Raw genomic sequence first — 20,824 nt, forward strand, 5'->3', positions numbered from 1 at the left:
AGTATTTGTGTAACATGGAATGTGTGTAATTTAACCTCTCAATGGTACCATATCGATTGTGGTTTTCATTGTGCCTTAGGGGGATGTCACGAAAGCTTATATGGAAATGCATTTCAGAATAACATTTTCTACGATTCATTGTGCACAAAAACATTATGTAGCCTAATAACTAAACCAAACTAGACAATGTAATGAATGAAACACCAGGAATTGAATGCTGAGAGCTTTATTTGCTGCTGATTGAGTAGCTGTGTAAGGCACACAGAGTTTCTGAATGTGTGGTTCAATGGCACATCACAAGAGCCGAAGGGTACTGCTTGACTAGGTTGCAGGGTCATTCATGGTCTCATGTCTTGGTCAAAGGTCAGAGACCAGACATGAGCCATCAGTGCAAAGCTCCAGGGGCGTGAGGGGTTAAAGGGGTGAGAGGAGGTCACATGGTCATTTACGCCTATTCCTCGTCCGAGTCATCGGCAGCGCCAGAGATTATGTAGGTTTGCTCCTTTGTGTCGCTTTCCAGTGTTTCATCCTCTGATTTAACTGTTCTAAGGGAAATAAAAAAAATTACCTGGTTGAATAAGTTTCTTTACAAAAGACACGATGTGGAGAATTTTCATTGTGTTAAACATTCTGACCTAACAATGTTCTGTCCTAACAATGGTCAATGATAAACCTCTCATTATTGTTTAAGTGCAGGTTACTTTTACCTGATGAGCACCGTCCTCCTCTCTGTCATCTCCACTGCCTGCTCCTCGTGGGAGTACTCCATGGAGGCGCCATACCCATAATCACCTGCATCTTTTCCCATGCCTCCGCCCATGCCTCCACCATTGCCTCCAGCACCCATGGCTCCAGCACCCATGCCTTTAGCACCATGGGCTACAGCACCAATTCCTCCACCATCCATGCCTCCACCCAATCCTCCAGCACCTGTGCTTCCACCTCCTAGGCCTCCAGCACCCACGCCACCAGCACCCACGCCTTTGGCTCCAATTCCTCCAGCTCCCATTCCTCCACCCATGCTTCCAGCTCCACCACTGCCTCCTGCACCCATGCCTCCAGCTCCCATCCCTCCAGCACCCATTCCTCCACCTAAGCTTCCAGCTCCAGCACCCACGCCTCCTGCACCCACGCCTTTGGCTCCAATTCCTCCAGCTCCCATTCCTCCAGCTCCCATTCCTCCACCCATGCTTCCAGCTCCACCACTGCCTCCTGCACCCATGCCTCCAGCTCCCATCCCTCCAGCACCCATTCCTCCACCTAAGCTTCCAGCTCCACTCATTCCTCCACCCATTCCTCCACCACTGCCTCCAGGTCCAATGCCTCCAGCCATGCCCACACTCATCCCAGCGCTCATGGAGCTTGAGCTGCTACTCATTATGGACATGGTCCCAACCATGGTTGTGAGTCGCAAGTCCTCGCCCTCAATCAACTTCCTATGGAAACAGAGAAAAGCCGTATCAATGGATCAGAATCAAGAATATATGACCACAAATTCAATCTTCTAAAGGTTATTTACATGCTCTGTATGATCCTATCTAAATCCATTGCACTAAACCTGGCATCACCCGAGTGGTACCTCACCTGTAAGTTGTGATCTCAATCTCCAGAGCCATCTTCATGTTCAGAAGGTCCTGGTATTCACGCAGGTGCAGAGCGATTTTCGACTTGGTGGATTTCAGCTCCTCCTTCAGGGCCTCAATTCTTGCCTGTGACGTCAAAAGAGCCAGCTTGAGTTTGCACCTGAGTAGGCTACAGATGAAAGGTTCAACACCAACCTTTCATATGCACTCTACTTGGATTTGAACTGTGTACAATCAATTCAGATATTTAATGGTTGAGTTCTGTAGTAAACCGGACTGAGGTAAGGTTCATGAATAACTGGACCATTCCACCTTCTGATCTAACGTGCTCACCTGAAGGTCCTCCAGCTCTTTCTTGTACTTTTCCTGTGCTTCACGAATTTGTGCCTCCAGAGCCTCATTCTTGGTCTTCAGAGCTTCCAGGCCACGCTCTTTGTTTAGGATCTTCAAAGGTTAGGAAAAATAGAATACAAATGTATTTTTCACTCATATTTTGATTGAGGAAAATGTCCATTGCCATAGGCTACAACTCTTATTTAGATATAGCCTTGATAATCATAATTCATGTGTCACATTTTACAACCATTTAGGAATATCTTTATCAAATAGCCTAACTTACATCCTTCTTGGCGCCAGCAACTTCCTCCCTGACACTTCGAACTATATCCACATGTTTTGTCGTCTTGTTGTTCAGGTCTTCAAATTTACTTTTATACCAGGAATCCATTTCCTATAACATATAGGGGCCATGAAACACATATTCTGGGGTCATGAAACACATTCACACCTTGAAATGAAGGACTGCTGTATGTATACACTCCAGTTAATTATAAATAAGCCTACCTGTAAATTTTTTGCCGCAATTTCGTCATACTGAGCTTGGATTTGTTTGAGAGCGCCTGAGATGTCGGGGAGGTCATAAGCGCTCTGGGCTGAGGAATGGGCAGCATATATCATTTTCAGAAGCTCTTCAATTTCCTGAGAAAGAAAAAAGGTTCAATTAAATGGTTAAAGGGGACGGCAGGTAGCCTAGTGGTTAGAGCGTTGGGCCAGTAACTGAAAGGTTGCTAGATCGAAGGTAAAAATCTGTTGTTCTTCCCCTGAACAAGGCAGTTAACCCACTGTTCCTAGGCTGTCATTGTAAATAAGAATTTGTTCTTAACTGACTTGCCTCGTTAAATAAAAATAAAAAAGATGATGTAGACCTACACAGTAAAATCACAAGAGTTAATTAAACTCCTATGCAGTCAAATGTAATACTGTTTTGGGGTTTATATGGTCCCACCGCCAGTTTGTGTTAAAACTACTCTGGTCATGGTGTTGATATTTTTGGAGTTAAAACGACACTAAATGGAGTAAATATCCAACTCTCAGAGTTGCTTAAATATAATTCCAATTGCCATTTTTACCCTTTTCAGTGTTGTTTTTAAATCAAGTCCCTTGAATATTTCTTAATGTGTCACATTATGGTGGTTTGCAATGTGAAATCCAATCTCTGTTGGAAGCCAATTTGCAGGAATATATCCAGCACTTTTACATCACTCACAACTTGCATTTAAAATGCTTGTCAGAGTAGGAAAGAAAACACATTACATGAAGACTATCTACACCATGTAAACTATAACAACTATCTCACTAACAGTTGCTATAAATCCAACTACTTACAGATTGGATTTGTTTAGAAAAAATGTGCGTTTATTATCTTTGTGTAGCATAAGATAAAAAACAATCAATGTATATGCAAAAACACATATTGAAACAATATTTTAAAAAATCTGCCTGCAACAGAGCATGCTGGGAAATATGACAATGAGGCCCCTCCCACATTTGTGGAAAACTCCATAGATTTAACTCCCTTTCTCTGGTTACTCTTAATGGAGTTAAAAGTACTCCATCCCAATGAACCCCAGTTATCAACACAGGAAGCATATCACTCTCTTGAGGGTTAAGATAACTCCTAAGAGTGAACATAACCCCTCCCAAAAATGTAACACTGTGATTTCAACAATCCTTGATTTACTGTTTATCATTTTGCCCATTAGCTAGAGTTGGTACAGGTCGGTCCAAATCAATCAGTGCGCGTTATAACGCGACCTACCGCTTTGTGCACCCTCTGAAGGAATTCAATCTCCACCTCCAACTGCTCGAGCTGTTTCTCCAGGGCGATGCGCTGAGAGGTGGCTCTGTCCACATCCTGAAAACCATATAGCGGCACACAATGGCGTCAAAGGCACTTTGATGTTTATTAGGCAATTTTGGCTAAGACTATACAGTGATTAAACAGCCTCTCACCGGACGGAATGCTTCTATCTCCATCTCGGCCCGCCTCCTCAGCTCAACTGCCTCCTCGTATTTGACTTTGGTTATCTCCAGTTGACCTGCCATGGCCTCTTTGCCAGCTAAGGCTTGGTCCTGTAAACCAAAACACAGATGAACCTTTATTGGGGTATAAAGGTAACAAGCCGATGATAAATTATAGGCTGTGTCACCATATTGGACACATTCCAATTCTCGCTCTCTCTTTCATTCTTTCTCCCTCTCCTCTCTCTGTGTGTTTGTTTTCTGTTTTCTGCGAGGTAAACAAGAAAAACGGGGACAGTGTTGACATGTGGATTAAGCCATTCCGTCTCACCCGCTGCATTCTCATCTGATCTGCAATCCTCTTCAGATCTCTCAGTTGATCCTCATAGAGTTTGCGCAGGCCCGACGGCTTCACGAACCGGTTCTGGATGCCGTCAATCTCCATCTCCAACAGCTTGTTCTGCTGCTCCAGGGACCGAACCTTTTAAGAGAATGACAATGGCAGGGTATGAATTATCATCAAGTTCACCAGGGCCCCTCACTTGAATATGCTCGCTGCCCAAATACGTGGGGATAATGAGCGACTCCTTCTCCACAGCCAGAAGGCGCGTTTCTCCACTGCATGCCTGTATGGCACACTCAAGCAAGCGTAGTATAATCAGACAAATTCCATCAAATAAACATTGTTCCTCTACTTAAGGCCGGCCGAATATCGCACAGATGTTAAAGAATATTAGCTGTGGCACTGAGGCAATGTTTCCGGCCAGAACCCACACACAATAGCACATGCGTGTGACGAACAGCTATGCATAGACTATAGCTTACTAGAAAGTTGGCTGTCTCTAATATGAAAGGCACAAAACAACATGTTCATCCCCATATGTTGCGTCAATTAGTCGGTGCGCCTTGTGTGTGAGCAAGCGTGGTGAGTGCTTACCTTCTCAATGTAAACAGCAAGTCTGTCGTTCAATACGACCATCTCCTGCCGCTCACCACTGCGCGTGCTGAGGAATACTTTGTTCTCGGCAGCAGATGCGTCCAGGTCCACCGGGGCCCCATTGCCATAGCCCACACATGCCATGGTTCCCACATTCCCGCTAAAATGACAGACAGTTCAACACTCACCGCTTGACCTGGTTATAACTGACATCACTTTGTTATTCTGTGAACATCAAGACATAACCTTTAAAACATTTCATGTTGACGTTATTGCCACTTGCATATCACAGCCACATGGTTGATCGATGGCCTGTCACAATCTCTTATTAATTTCCAGGTGCCACATTTGTTCCTACTCTGATGTCAGATGCAAAAAAAATGTTTTGGCTGGGCTGAAGACGTCTATATCCGTCCGCTAATACAGGACTAGTAAAGATCCAATCACTTTTTGTGACAAAAAAAACAACTAAATGTATTTGTATTTGAGTGTTTAACAGCATTTGTAACTTGAGACTGTACACAACAATTCATCTTATAGCCTAATACTTGCTTGATATAAAGTATGGTTTCCAGTTTCTTTAAATACTTTGTAAATGCAACTTATTTCTATGTGAAAATTGAAATGGTCTATTCATTCCTTTTACTAGTCGCGCTTATCCAGAGCAATTTACAGTAGTGAGTGCATACCTATTCATACTCTTTTGTACTGGTCCCCCGTGGAAATCAAACCCACAACCCTAGTGTTGCAAGCCTATGCTGTACCAACTGAGCCACATCCTCACAAACCACTTGATGTACTCAATTTGATGTACTCAACAATGTACTCAACAATGTACTCAATGTACTCAATTACTGTATTGTGCATCGTTTTCCTTCGTGTTGATGGAAAGTCTACAGGTACCTAACCTAGATGACCAGCCAATACAGTAATACATTGACATTAAGTGGTTTGTAAGGATGGTAAATTAATACTTCACAAAAAGTGGTTGTTTTCCATGTTATTTGTTTGTGTATTTCCCATAACTTTGCACCTTTTGATGTAAATGTTTGAGGACAGGGTTTTGTTCTTTTTGGATTCCATTAGAATGGAAATTGCAGAGAAAGGGACAGGGCAACAACTCTTACAATTCCAACTATTGAATCCTGCAAGATACTGTTCTTAATTATACAACTTTTTTTTTTTTTTTACAAAGCATAATTTATAGATTTTTTAATTTCAGATTTTTCAGGGGGTGCTGCATCACACATAAATCCCACACCTATGGACTACAGCTGTTACAAATTAAAATAATTAATTTTAATAAAATGAATGTTGTTCTCATGGATATGAGCTATTTTGCTGTTTTTGAAATGTATTGAATTTAGTCTCTTACAGTGTTTAGGCCTACCTACTTATTTATTGATCCCTAAAACCTAAAATTCACAATAATATAAACAGTTGTAAATGATTTAGATGCTAGTCCTGTAGGCTAATCGTTATGTGGAAAATTGACATAGGCCTTACTTTTTGACAACTAAAAGTTTCTCTATTCGTTTTAATCAATTGATGCCTTCGAATTGCATCAAAAATACATTTAGAAATAGGCTAGTGCTGCACAATAAGAAACAATTACAACTGTGGTTTGTGTAAGAGAGGGGGAGGTGGTGGATTATAAATTGTCTATGGTTCCACTATCTAAGAGTTAATTTGCTTGATGGTGTTTTTAATGCTTGATTTCAATAAAGGTAGCCTATCAACTCTGAAAGCCAGGCTTGTCTCTAGTGCAATTAGACAGGAAAATGTATTTCACAGAGTGACGGAGAATTCAATTTGTTATGTCTGTCAGGAAGAATTGTGGCAAGTCTTTGAGTCATCTGCCAGTAAGGAGACAAATTGGCCTATAGCCTCAGTTGAGCAGTAAGGGGAGGGGAGGTACATACACTGTTGACAGCAACTTATCGTCTATCTTGTACTGTAATAACTGCCTGTATTTTGGTGGTAATGTAACACAAGTCATTTTCTGTAAATTCACGAATAGAATACTTGTGGTGTATCAGCAGTGTGTAATCTCGCACTATCTCTTTAAGATGTTACCTATATTTTATTAACTGTATCTATATAACCTCTATTACCCACTGCTATGCCAAACCGAACCATACTGTGCCTTATTGGGCTTGAACATTTGAGTAAAGCCACAGATGGGACAATGAACCAGATATTTCACTGGATGTATAAATGTGTAGCGTCCGGTCGGTGTTTTCACTCACTACCAAATATGGTGACGAAAGGGAAAGGGGGATACCTAGTCAGGTGTACAACTGAATGCCTTCAACTGAAATGTGTCTTTCGCATTTAACCCAACCCCTCTGAATCAGAGAGGTGCTGGGGGCTGCCTTAATCGACATCCACGTCTTTGGCGCCCGGGGAACAGTGGGTTAACTGCCTTGCTCAGGGGTAGGACGACAGATGTTTACCTTGTCAGCTCGAGGATTCGATCCAGCAACCTTTTGGTTACTGGCCCGACGCTCTAACCACTTTTTTTGACATTCTACAAATTCTCTCCTCAATGAAACATTTGATCTTAATACAGGTTTCTGTTTCCAATACTAGAACCTGTAACAAACAGAGTGGACCACGTTTTGTAGACTTTATCCTTTGGCCAAGTTTCTAAAAATGCCATTGTTTAGAAGGAGTGCATGGGCCAATTGAATTACAGTATTGCACATAGGCACTTCAGAGAGTAGGCGTTCCCTGAAATATGCAAATAAATGCTAAAATGCGCAAGTAGGATCTCGCTAGCTCATGCTCTGCCCACCTCCTTGCTTGTTCTGCCCACTATGATTAATTTTGTCCCATTGGAAACGGCAGGCTCTGGTCTATCTTGGGTTAGATATAAAGATCTTTGGTACAGCCCTAGCAACTACGGTGGATGCGGAACCAGGCCAGCTCAGTACAGCTCAGTTTGGCTTAGTTATGTGAAAAGGCTATTAGTGTACTAGGTGTACAGGGTGGAATGAGCATCTTACCCAGCCATGCGGGCGTTGCGTGAGGTGGAGACGGTCCTTCTGCCCATGGTCTGGGCCTGCATACTGCTGGCTCCGGCACTGCGCGAGTAGCTGGCTGACTGGTGGCGGTTAACTCTCCGGGTCGGGGATGGGCTGGACACCCTAACCTGGTAGGAGGATAAGTTGCTGCTGTCCTCAAAGTGGCGTCGGTAGGACGAAATCCTCTCAGGGCTGCGACTCATGTTGGCGGCTGCTCGGGTTTGCCTTTGTCTGCGTTCTCTGGAGGTGGTCAGTCTTCACCTATGGGACCTCTGCTGCTTTTGTTGTGCACTAGCTCCATTGCCTAAGGCTCTTTATACTCCACACGGCCTGGCTAAGCCCAGCCCAAAGGCATGGCCTGGCCCAACCCAACTCATGAGCCAAGACCTCTGGAATCTCTAACCTCAGCACCACAGTGGGCCAGACCTGCCACGACATTCAGACATCTGCCAGCACCCTGCGAGGAGCTGAATAGGGGCTATGGAACAGAAAGGCAGATAGAACAGAGGCAGCGCTAGCAGGGCCCATTAGGCAGTAGGTGCGTCCAACAGCAGTCACTGATGTAATCTGCTCCGATGGGGCAGGGGGCTTTAATTGCACGCAGAGCACAGGGCCAGGGGGTGACCCGATGAGGTCAGGCTGGCTTCAGAGGGACAGGACAAGGGGCGGCCTGAGATTTGACATAAATGAGTACTTATTAGTCTGGTCTGTTTTTTTTACATTAAATAAAGGATATGCAGGAAAAAAATAGAAAATGGAATTAACTGCTTGAGAGAGAATCAGGGAAAATGAAGAAGCAGGGGGGTTGGTCTGAAGTTCACGCTTGATGTGGCAGAAGGATGTGAATGGACTAAACGATAGTCTGGTCTGGACAGGGAGTAGCTCCTACTACAACACCTATAAGGCCACTCAGCCGGCCAGGGCGTCAGCAAGTAGACACGGTGCTGACAAGATACTGCCTTGGTCCTAAACCCTAACTGACCACTAACAAAAAAAACCCCCCCCAAGCATACTCACAAGCATAGACAGTAAGTACATACTGGACATACAGCATCAATATGTGTGTTCCCTGTTACTACCTATGCACCACTGAAGTCAGGCTTCTCGAATGAGCTACACTAGGCCAGCACTGTATATAGAAGATAGCAAACCTTCTCCTGGCCCACATACTATACTCAGGATATTATGGTTCCCACCCATTATTTGCTTGAGCCACTGCCAAAATCACAAAACTGTCAAAAATGGTGACACTTTATTTTACAGTGTTATTACTATGATAATTATTGTACATACAGTGTAGGTAATGAATACTCATTGTTATACTGTACATATAGCAGTAAAACGATTCATTCACAATAAAGGGGCCATCTCTCAGCTGTTTACCAAAACAGTGGCGTAGTGTAGGCTTTGTTGTTGTTTGAACTGCAGATTGCCCCTTTAAGTACAGAGAAACAATGGGTATTGATTGACAAGAATAATCACATATTAAAGTGTTACCTCAAATACAGTACATAGGCCTTTTGCCAGATCTGAAAATCTCCAACATTGTAACATTGTGTGAGGGTGTCAACACTTTTACGAGAGATTCACTGAATTTTCCATTGGTAAGATTCTTTCCATTTACCTCAGAGCTTGCAGGCGTGTGGGATGTGGAGGAGTTTGGTCTGCATATCTCAGTGATGAGAACAGAAGCTAAGTATGCCCACCAGCGCAGTTCAACATCTAATCAAACTCTGACATCACTCATCCATAACATACTCGCTCCATTGCACAAGGGTGCACAGTGCCGGAGCCATATATAGAGAGCTACACAGTGCCTTCAGAAAGTATTCACACCCCTTTACTTTTTCCACATTTTGTTGTATTAGTCTGAATTTTAAATTGATTAAATTGAGATTTTGTGTCACTGGCCTACAAACGCAATACCCGATAATGTCAAAGTGGAGTTATCTTTTTAGAACATTTTCCAAATTCATTAAAAATGAAAAGCTGAAATGTCTTGAGTCTATAAGTATTCAACCCCTTTGTTATGGCAAGCCTAAATAAGTTCAGGAGTATACATTTATTTGATTAACAAGTAGCATAATAAGTATCATGGACGCACTCTGTGGGCAATAATAGTGTTTAGTATAACTGTTTAGTGACTCTCTCATCTCTGTACTCCACACGCATAATTATCTGTAAGGTCCCTCAGTGGAGCAGTGAATTTCAAACACAGACTCAATCGCAAAAACCAGGGAGGTTTTCCAATGCCTCACAAAGGGCACCTATTGGTAGATGGGTCAAAGAAAAGCGGACATTGAATATCCCTTTGAGCATGGTGACGTTATTAATTACACTTTGGATGGTATCAATACACCCAGTCACTACAAAGATAAAGGCGTCCTTCCTAACTCAGTTGCTGGAGAGGAAGGAAACCGCTCAGGGATTTCACCATGAGGCCAATGGTGACTATAAAACAGAGTTTAATGGCTGTGATAGGAGATAATTGAGGATGGATCAACAACATTGTAGTTACGCCACAATACTAACCCAAACTACAGAGTGAAAAGAAGGAAGCCTGTACGGAATACAAAACATAAAACATCCATCCCGTTTGCAATAAGGCACTAAAGTGAAACTAAAAACAAATTGGCAAAGAAAAAACTTTATGTCCTGGATACAAAGTGTTATGTTTGGGGCAATTCCAACACAACACATCACTGAGTACCACTCTTCATATTGTCAAGCATGGTGGTTCAGTCTGCGTTCCAAAAGACACTGGAAGACAAATTCACCTTTCAGCAAGACAGTAAATTAAAACACAAGGCCAAATATACACTGGAGTTGCTGACCAAGATAACATTAAATGTTCCTGAGAGGCCTAGTTACAGTTGACTTAAATTGGCTTGAAAATCTATGGCTAGACTTGAAAATGGTTGTCTAGCAATGATCACCAACCAAGTTGACAGAGCTTGAAGAATTTAAAAAAGAATAATGTGCAAATATTGTACAATCCAGGTGTGCAAAGCTCTTGGAGACTTACCCAGAAAGACTCACAGCTGTAATCGCTGCCAAAGGTGATTCTAAGATGTATTGACTCAGGGGTGTGAATACTTATGTAAATTGGATATTTCTGTATTTCATTTTCAATAAATATGCTAAAATTCAAAAAACATGTTTTCACTTTATCATTATGGCATATTGTGTCTAGATGAGGGGGAGAAAACAAATCTTTTTAATAAAGTTTTAATTAAGGCTGTAACACAACAAAATATTGAATATGTCAAGGGGTACGAATACTTTCTGAAGGCACTGTAAATTACTATGGCTCTGCATTGTCCTAGAGAAGACATCAACTTGTCCAAAAATATTTCTTATTTTCTGTTTTTGGCTATGTACCCTTTCATGAACAGGGTTCGGGTCAATTCCACTTATATTCAGGAAGTAAACTGAAATTCCTATTCCAATTTGCCTCAATGGATGTCTATGTGAAAAATGTGTAATTGGAATGACAATTTCATTCCTGAAATGGCGTTGGCCCCAACCCTGGTCATACATTAGTTCAAGATGGCAATGTAATTAAACAGAGAATATTGAGCCAGGAAAAATAAGAAGACACAGACATTGCTGCTTCTGAAGCCATTCTATATGATCTGCCTCTCATTAATGGACCTGGATTGTGTTTATGGTGTGTTTTTTAGTTGGATGAAGTGGAGAACCACTAGGTGAATAGATGCCTGTGGCTATGTACTTGTGTACAAGGACTGCTGAATTTGGAAACAAACTTGACACATCTATCATTGATGACAAAGGAAGTTGGGAATGCCTTCTGGAGGTTATGTGGCAAATTCATATGGAGAGGTATTGGTTATTTCAAGTGGTTATTACATACAGTATATCACCCCAGTGCACCAGCTTTCTACATGGCAGGGATTAACTTACCGATACCTTTTTCATAGCAAATATCCTAATTTAATTCACTTATATAGCATATAATGTGTCTGTTATTTCATGAGAACATGTATTTCCCTAGTAAATAACGTTCTTTGTACCTTGTTATAGATTTTGCCTTGTTTCCACTGCTCGATCCTCAGAAAACCTTTTTGACAATTTAAAGAGACATGGTAAATCAATATGTGTTTATTTCATTTCATACAGAAGCTAAATAAAGTATTGTGTATTTGATCAGTATATGCAGCAACAACCTAACTATCTATATTATATCCAATAACTTAGCCTTCAACACAGCATGTTGTATTCACCAATGCTCATATTTACTTCACAGGAGAGACCTGGGCCACGTTGAGTAGGCAAACATTGTGGATGCTGCAGATAGAAATGTCTCGAATAGATGTCATTCTTTATTCTGCATGTCAATCAAGTTTATTTTATAAAGCCCTTTTTACAACAGCAGTTGTCACAGTGCTTTACCAGTTACCTACCAAAATCCCAAAGAGCAAGCAAAGCAGAAGCGAATCACAGTGGCCAGGACAAACTCCCTGGACAGAAAAAACCTAGGAAGAAACCTAGAGAAAAATACAGCTCAGAGGGTTGGGCCCATCCTCTTCTGGCTGTACCAGGTAGAGATTTTTAGTACAGGCATTTAAGGCCTGATTGGTTTTCAGTTCATAGTGTTTGTTAGACTGATGGATAAGCAGACAGAGAATCGTGTCTGTCCTACACAATATATTTCTATCTGAATGTCACAATGTTGTGCACTGCTGAACGCAGCCCAGATACAATCTGAAGCCAAAACATATCCCATATTACCATATCAGCTACCTACGGTACCCTGCACAAAGTACAAGGTTCACAGCGACATACTCCACCAATAAAAACATTCTCATTTAGAGTTGATTATTATACAACGTGTGGATCTAATCCTCGATTCTGATTAGTTAAAGCTGCATTCTAGCTGGTGTCTATTCCACAAGTTACCAGCTGCTAAATCTATGACGTTGAAATGCCTATTTACTCTGTTCCATCTGACTGTGCAATCCACTGTCTCATCAGCCCAGCCACACAATTTATACACTAGATCTACACTGTAAAAAGCATCTAGACATTATCTCCCATTTCTTTTAGACTAGCATTTGGTTTTCAACAGCAGATATTTGTATTAACCTTGCTGTCTATATCTCCAGCATTTGCAACATTGTTTCAATATTGAAATTCGATCTCCAGCTGTACCACAGTACTGAACGTGTCGGGGGTAAGGACGAGACATACAGGCTGGACTCTTTCCTCAGCCATTCAAAATCATGAATCAGCACAATGTTTATGGATATATACAAAGAAATGTCAATAGAACAAAACAAATGGAGCTGGTTTGCTGTCATTGCCGCTTCAGTTTGAAGTGATTACGTAAGTTGGCTAACGTTTCACAGCTATCTCTTCTGAACAGTGGCCTGGTGAGAGAGCAAATACACTACATGACCAAAAGTATGTGGACACCTGCTCGTCGAACATCTCATTCCAAAATTATGGGTATCCATTTGGAGTTGGTCCCCCCTTTGCTGCTATAACAGCCTCCACTCTTCTGGAAAGGCTTTCCACTAGATGTTGGAACATTGCTGCTGGGCCTTGCTTCCATTCAGCCACAAGAGTATTAGTGAGATCGGGCACTGATGTTGTGTGATTAGGCCTGTCTCGCAGTTGGCATTCAAATTCATCCCAAAGGTGTTTGATGGGGTTGAGGGTAGGGCTCTGTGCAGGCCAGTCAAGTTCTTCCACACCGATCTCGACAAACTATTTCTGAATGGACCTCACTTTGTGCACGGGGGCATTATCATGCTGAAACAGGAAAGGCCCTTCCCCAAACTGTTGCCACAAAGTTGGATGCACAGAATCGTCTAGAATGTCATTGTATGCTGTAGCGTTAAGATTTCCCTTCACTTGAACTAAGGGGCTTAGCCCAAACTATGAAAAACAGCCCCAGACCATTATTCCTCCTTCACCAAACTTTACAGTTGGTACTATGCATTCGAGCAGGTAGCGTTGTCCTGGCATTCGCCAAACCCAGATTAGTCCGGCGGACTGCCAGATGGTGAAGCATGATTCATCGCTCCATAGAACGTGTTTACACCACTCCAGACGACGCTTGGCATTGCGCATGGTGATCTTAGGCTTGTGTCCGGCTGCTTGGCCATGGAAACCCTTTTCATTAAGTTCCAATGAACAGTTATTGTGCTGACGTTGCTTCCAGAGGCCGTTTGGAACTCAGTGGTGAGTGTTGCAACTGAGGACAGACGATTTTTACACGCTACGTGCTTCAGCACGCGGCGGTCCCGTTCTGTGAGCTTGTATGGCCTACCACTTCGTGGGTGAACCGTTATTGCACCTAGATGTTTCCACTTCACAATAACAGCACAACAGTTGACTGGGGCAGCTCTAGCTCTAGCAGAACTTTTACGATCTGACTTGTTGGAAAGGTGGCATCCTATGACGGTGCCACGTTGAAAGTCACTAAGCCCTCAGCAATCATGGCAACGGAACATTTAGAATGAACGACTGGGCGCATCCATAGACAAAATGACTTAACGACTGGGTCCATACTCTGGCAACCGAACCGATAGAACGAACGACCATTGTATACAAATGATAATGCCCTCAAAGCTGGTGTTTGGAGGATATATTATCATGGTTTGCTAATAATACCCATGGCAATATATATCATTTCCAGTGTGCTTTGTATTTTGAAGTGAATTGTAGAGTTACCACCCAAGACAGAATTTGTTAGTGGTTGTTGAATTTGTTCATTTTCAAGACATGGTTGTTGAATTTGTTCATTTTCAGTCCTGTGGACTTAACCAAGTGAATTCCTACTGTTAGGCGAATATTAACATTAAAATTGAATTGTTTATGAAAATACATAACATATATCGTAAGGCCTTACTTTGATGGCCAAGTTTTACTCAAACACAGAAGGGTTAGGAACCTCCTGGTTTACAGGCCACATCAAGACTGCAAGTCTCATTATGCTGGCTTACAAAGTGATGAGTAATTCCTATTCAAATCTAGCCAGTGTTAGGACATTCAACAGTTGGAATTTTTATTCACCCATTTTTATTCACCTGCAACCTGCATTCAGAATGACTGTTAGGGTTAGGAACATTAATAAAAGGAGACTACCATTTAACCTGGAACAACCATTTCAGTAACAGGTGCAATAAATCAAACTAACTGATTGGATTAGTTTATTTATCTTTGTGTAGCATACGATTTTGAAATTAATCAATGTACATGCAAAAACACTTAAAACAATCCTATTTTTTTTGCTGCAGTAGAGCATGCTGGGAAATACGATAATGATGGGCGTGAATTTGATGGTAATGTTTTACTCTCCACAATCACACTTGAAACTGGTTATTAACACCAATGGGTTTATTTTAAACCACAGAGTCAATTTCACTCTTGAATCAACAGGTAACAGTGGTCAATTTGCTGTGTACATTCCCTCTTTAATGATATAAAGCAAAATTGGCTATTTATGGATTACCGCCCATAATAATCTGAAATGTCAGATAATAGCTCAATCTTGATTGATTAAATAAAACCTTAACTTCTGGTATGACTAAGCAAAATGACTTCCAAGAATGGCACAATTCTTGAGCCTCCCAGACAATCAGCTTTCCTGTTCACATTTTGCCCAATCTTGCCATCCACCTGCATAGTGTTGTACGCTAGAAAGAGAGAGAAAAGGAAGAGAATAAGTGAGCGATTAATGTTTAAAGAACTGGGCAGCAGGTAGCCTAGTGGTTGGCGCATTGGGCCAGTAACCGAAAGGCTGCTAGATCGAATCCCCGAGCAGACAAGGTAAAAATCTGTCGTTCTGCCTCTGAACAAGGCAGTTAACCCACTGTTCCTAGGCCGTCATTGAAAATAAGAATTTGTTTTTAACTGACTTGCCTAGTTAAAGGTTCAATAAAAACTGATATCATGAAATAGTCCCTGTTTTTCACAACTACAACATAAAAAAATATATATTTCCATGTACTTGATCAGATGTTTTGGTACTGTATGTGGCACTTTCCCATGGTGCTGAGCATGCTGGGTAAAGCACTGTTGTGTAAGGAAGTGAAATAAAACGGAGTTCCCTAAATGGGCCTTCAACAAAACTAAGTCGAGCTGAATTATATTTTCTATTGCATGAAAAAGCATGACATGAGGAAATCTCTAAAGTGAGAAGTTATTTCTAGCCTATGCATTTTATGTCAATATGATATAGGCCTGCAGTGTATAGTATGGTACTACTAGTAGTGTGTGGATAATGCAGTCTCTCACTCTTTATATCCTAGAGAGACGGCTTGGTCTAGGGCTTTTTGGCTCCTGATCCCAGCCAGGCAGGAAAAGACAATGTGGTCTGACGGCTGGGGCATGTCTCCACCATACTTCTCCTTGAACTCCTCAGGGTTCAGCTGGAGGGCAATGTTCACCTGTCCCACTGCAATGGAATGGAAAAGAACAGTATACAACAGAATTGAGGCATAAAGAGCAGACTTTGTTTACACAATTGTGTCCTATGTTTATCATTTCTATCTGCAAATCTTCTATCAGTAGCCTATGTCCCTAACAGTGTCCTAGGAATGTCAAAGAGGTCGGTGGAAGTCCACGAGAGCTACTAGAAGTTGTCATAACATAAAGTGTTTGTTTGCATTGAAATGTATTTGTTTTTGTGCCAGAAAATCATATTGTAAAAGAAAAGGAGAGCGGCACACACTAGGAGTGCAGAAGCAATCATTTAATAACCAACCTTTTAACAGCTAAGCTGTCTCCATCAGGATAACACAGCGAGTCACTAGTTTATATATACACTGAACAAAAATATAAAACACAACATGCAACAATTTCAATGATTTTACTGTGTTACAATTCATATAAGGAAATCAATCAATTGAAATACACTCACTAGGCCCTAATCTATGGATTTCACATGACTGGGCAGGGGCGCAGCCATGGGTGGGCCTGGGAGGACATAGGCCCATCCACTTGGGAGCCAGGCCCAGCCTTTTTCCCACAAAAGGGTTTTATTACAGACAGAAATACTCTTCAGTGTCATTAGCTGTCTGGGTGGCTGGTCAGATGATCCCGCAGGTGAAGAAGCCTGATGTGGAGGTCCTGGGCTGGTTTGGTTACAATGTGGTCTGCGGTTGTCAGGCCGGTTGGACGTACTGCCAAATTCTCTAAAACAATGTTGGAGGCGGCTTATTTACATTTACAATTCCACACTCCCAATTCCACACTCCCTTAAAATGTAGACATCTGTAGCATTGTGTGACAAAACTGCACATTTAAGAGTTGCCTTTTACTGCCCCCATTACAAAGTGCACATGTATACTGTAGATTGAAAGGACACACATAGGTGTCTGTAATCATGGTCGGCTGAGGCTCGACTTCATTAGTGGATTTACAGATAAAATAGAACATTTAAAAAAGCAAGAATGATTACATATGATCATACCGCCATAATCAAACAGGAAAAGGTTCATCCAGAGGAGGCACTCCTAGTGGCCGGGGACTTTAATGCAGGGAAATTTAAATCAGTTTTACCTAATTTCCATCTCCAAGTTAAATGTGCAACTAGAGGGAAAAAAATTGCTCCACCTTTACTCCACACACAGAGATGCGTACAAAGCTCTCACTCGCCCACCATTTGGAAAATATGACCATAATTCTATCCTCCTAATTCCTTCTTACAAGCAAAAATTAAAGCAGGAAGCACCAGTGACTAGATCAATAAAAAAGTGGTGAGATGAAGCAGATGCTAAACTACAGGACTGTTTTGCTAGCACAGACTGGAATATGTTCTGGGATTCTTCCGATGGCATTGAGGAGTACACCACATCAGTCACTGGCTTTATCAATAAGTGCATTGAGGATATCGTCCCCACAGTGACTGTACGTACATACCCCAACCAGAAGCCATGGATAACAGGCAACATTCGCACTGAGCTAAAGGGTAGAGCTACCGCTTTCAAGGAGTGGGACTCTAACCCGTAAGCTTATGAGAAATCCCACTATGCCCTCCAACGAACCATCAAATGGGCAAAGCGTCAATACAGGCCTAAGATCGAATCGTACTACACCGGCTCCGACGCTCGTGAGATGTGGCAGGGCTTGCAAATTATTAGACTACAAAGGGAAGCACAGCCGAGAGCTGCCCAGTGACACAAGCCTACCAGACAAGCTAAATAACTTCGATGCTCGCTTCGAGGCAAGTAATGCATGAGAGCATCAGCTGTTCCGCACGACTGTGTGATCACGCTCTCCGCAGCGGATGTGAGTAAGACCTTTAAACAGGTCAACGTTCACAAGGCCGCAGGGCCAGACAGATTACCAGGACGTGTACTCCGAGCATGCGCTTACCAACTGGCAAGAATCTTCACTGACATTTTCAACCTCTCCCTGTCTGAGTCTAATACCAACATGTTTCAAGCGGACCACCATAGTCCCTGTGCCCAAGAACACTAAGGTAACCTGCCTAAATGACTACCGACCCATAGCACTCACGTCTGTATCCATGAAATGCTTTGAAAGGCTGGTCATGGCTCACATCAACACCATTATCCCAGAAACCCTACACCCACTCCAATTTGCATACGGCACCAACAGATCCACAGATGATGCAATCTCTATTGCACTCCACACTGCCCTTTCACACCTGGACAAAAGAAACACCTATGTGAGAACATTAATCATTGACTACAGCTCAGCGTTCAACACCATACTGCCCTCAAAGCTCATCATTAAGCTAAGGACCCTGGGACTAAAGACCTCCCTCTGGAACTGGATCCTGGACTTCCTGATGGGCCACCCCCAGGTGGTAAGGGTAGGTAATAACACATCCACATTTACATTTGACATTTTAGTCATTTAGCAGACGCTCTTATCCAGAGCGACTTACAGTAGTAAATGCATACATTTTCATACGGGTTTTTTTTTGTACTGGCCCCCCGTGGGAATCGAACCCACAACTCTGGCGTTGCACACACCATGCTGGCGTTGCAAACACCATGCTCTACCAACTGAGCCACAGAGAGCCCACGCTGATCCTCAACACAGGGGCCCCTCAGGGGTGCGTGCTCAGTCCCCTCCTGTACTCCCTGTTCACTCATGACTGCACGGCCAGGCACGACTCCAACACCATCATTAAGTTTGCTGATGACACAACAGTGGTAGGCCTGATCACCGACAACGACGAGACAGCCTATAGGGAGGAGGTCAGAGACCTGACCGCGTGGTGCAAGGACATCAACATCTCCCTCAACGTGACCAAGACAAAGGAGATGATTGTGGACTACAGGAAAAGGAGGACCGAGCACGCCCCCATTCTCATCGACGGGGCTGTAGTGGAACAGGTTGAAAGCTTCAAGTTCCTTGGCGTCCACATCGCCAACAAACTAACATGGTCCAAGCACACCAAGACAGTCATGAAGAGGGCACGACAAAACCTATTCCCCCACAGGAGACTGAAAAGATTTGGCATGGGTCCTCAGATCCTCAAAAGGTTTTACAGCTGCACCATCGAGAGCATCCTGAAGGGTTGCATCACTGACTGGTATGGCAACTGCTCGGCCTCCGACCGCAAGGCACGAGAGAGGGTAGTGAGTACGGCCCAGTACATCACCGGGTCCAAGCTTCCTGCCATCCAGGACCTCTATACCAGGCGGTGTCAGAGGAAGGCCCTAAAAATTGTCAAAGACTCCAGCCACCCTAGTCATAGACTGTTCTCTCTGGTACCGCACGGCAAGCGGTACCGGAGTGCCAAAGTCTAGGTCCAAGAGGCTTCTAAACAGCTTCTACCCCCAAGCCATAAGACTCCTGAACAGCTAATCAAATGGTTCCCCAGACTATTTGCATTGCCCCCCCCCCCCCTCTACACTGCTGCTACTACCCTCTGTTATTATCTATGCATAACCACTTTAATAACTCTACCTCCATGTACATATTACCTCAATACCGGTGCCCCAGCACATCGACTCTGTACAGGTACCCTCTGTATATACCCCTGCTATTGTTATTTACTGCTGCTCTTTAATTATTTGTTATTCTTAACTCCTACTTTTTTGTTGTTGGTATTTTCTTAAAACTGCATTGTTGGTTATGGGCTTGTAAGTAAGCCTTTCGCTGTAAGGTCTACCTGTTGTATTCGGTGCATGTGGCAAATAACATTTGATTTGATATGTAATTTGGCTACATAGGCCTACAAACATTACTTACAATGGATAGCAAAAACACAATCACAAGAATGGCTTCAGATCAAACTACACGTCATATTGTACCATGTTGCAGCACATTTTACAATATGCAGATTTGTTCTTTAGAGGTTTATGTCTCATGAGACAGGTCATAATGAAACGATAACTCACGAGGTACGTTGATTGACCCCGGGATGTTTCCGTACTCTCGGAGTTCCCACGGCTCCCGGACATCTATTACCACACTTGTTCGGGTAGCGAGTAGTTTCTTTAATTGTTCGTAAGAGACATCAGTTTCTGGCAATGGGGATGAGCTGAAACTACGTAACACGTACACTTTGTGGGTGGCATAGATATCTGAAAGATATAAAACGGTTGTTTACTAGTGAGCAAAAAAAATAAAAAATGGGTTTACCAGCATTTTGAATTAGTTTTATAGTGTAAAAGACTCACTACAAAAGTTTACAATTAAGCCTCACGTTTTCAACTTCGCTGATTACACAGCCTTAAGACTGGCTATTCATTTCAACCCATGCCAAGCAGACTTACATGATGCACATCGGGAGTGAGTACCGAATGTGTTTGACAGTGCTCTTCCTGAGGCTGAAATGACATTTCGGTTTGCTAAAAGCCATGGAATCGCTGCAGCAAGCCTCGAACAAGCTTTCTGAGCCATGTCAATATTTACACATGTAACTAAATCAAAGGTTTCAAAACTCAAAACGGCACTACCGTATTATTAAGTGTGTTTACTGCTCCAGCACGGTCGTTTTCTTCTTCTTTGGGTTTTATGACGAA

General features: G+C 42.6%; 2 protein-coding genes across 4 annotated transcripts; both read right to left on the bottom strand.

Moving 5' to 3' along the window:
* Nucleotides 1-210: 210 nt before the first annotated feature.
* Nucleotides 211-8,148, bottom strand: LOC115177389 (glial fibrillary acidic protein). 3 transcript variants are annotated; one of them, XM_029738116.1, is made up of 12 exons: nt 7,830-8,148; nt 4,822-4,981; nt 4,216-4,365; nt 3,876-3,995; nt 3,682-3,777; nt 2,427-2,561; nt 2,203-2,313; nt 1,917-2,027; nt 1,585-1,709; nt 1,261-1,436; nt 708-1,092; nt 211-545 (listed from the first exon to the last, which is right to left on the bottom strand). In XM_029738116.1, the coding sequence occupies exons 1-12, from the start codon at nt 8,048-8,050 to the stop codon at nt 452-454; spliced, it is 1,884 nt and encodes a 627-aa protein (XP_029593976.1). In that variant the 5' UTR covers nt 8,051-8,148; the 3' UTR covers nt 211-451. The 3 variants fall into 3 exon arrangements, with proteins under 3 accessions (XP_029593976.1, XP_029593974.1, XP_029593975.1); XM_029738114.1 differs by having other exon boundaries at nt 708-1,436; XM_029738115.1 differs by having other exon boundaries at nt 450-540; nt 708-1,436.
* A 6,729-nt stretch (nt 8,149-14,877) lies between these two features.
* On the bottom strand, nt 14,878-20,824 carry tstd3 (thiosulfate sulfurtransferase like domain containing 3). Its single transcript, XM_029738118.1, has 4 exons — nt 20,576-20,824; nt 20,198-20,383; nt 16,113-16,272; nt 14,878-15,511 (listed from the first exon to the last, which is right to left on the bottom strand). Exons 1-4 carry the CDS (start codon nt 20,700-20,702, stop codon nt 15,454-15,456), a joined length of 531 nt encoding a protein of 176 aa, XP_029593978.1. The 5' UTR covers nt 20,703-20,824; the 3' UTR covers nt 14,878-15,453.

The sequence above is a fragment of the Salmo trutta genome, chromosome 37 (genome assembly GCF_901001165.1).
Source record: "Salmo trutta chromosome 37, fSalTru1.1, whole genome shotgun sequence".
NCBI lineage: Eukaryota > Metazoa > Chordata > Actinopteri > Salmoniformes > Salmonidae > Salmo > Salmo trutta.

What these genes read in the sequence shown, in the direction of transcription:
- LOC115177389 (XM_029738114.1), bottom strand. Translation starts at nt 8,050, where the DNA reads ATGAGTCGCAGCCCTGAGAGGATTTCGTCCTACCGACGCCACTTTGAG. An exon ending in TTCAGAGGGTGCACAAAGCG is followed by an intron (nt 2,562 to 3,681) that starts GTAGGTCGCGTT and finishes TTTCTTTCTCAG; the next exon opens with GAAATTGAAGAGCTTCTGAA. An exon ending in TTGCGGCAAAAAATTTACAG is followed by an intron (nt 2,314 to 2,426) that starts GTAGGCTTATTT and finishes TATATGTTATAG; the next exon opens with GAAATGGATTCCTGGTATAA.
- tstd3 (XM_029738118.1), bottom strand. Translation starts at nt 20,702, where the DNA reads ATGGCTCAGAAAGCTTGTTCGAGGCTTGCTGCAGCGATTCCATGGCTT. An exon ending in GGGGTCAATCAACGTACCTC is followed by an intron (nt 16,273 to 20,197) that starts GTGAGTTATCGT and finishes ATTCCATTGCAG; the next exon opens with TGGGACAGGTGAACATTGCC. An exon ending in GTCTCTCTAGGATATAAAGA is followed by an intron (nt 15,512 to 16,112) that starts GTGAGAGACTGC and finishes CTCTCTTTCTAG; the next exon opens with CGTACAACACTATGCAGGTG.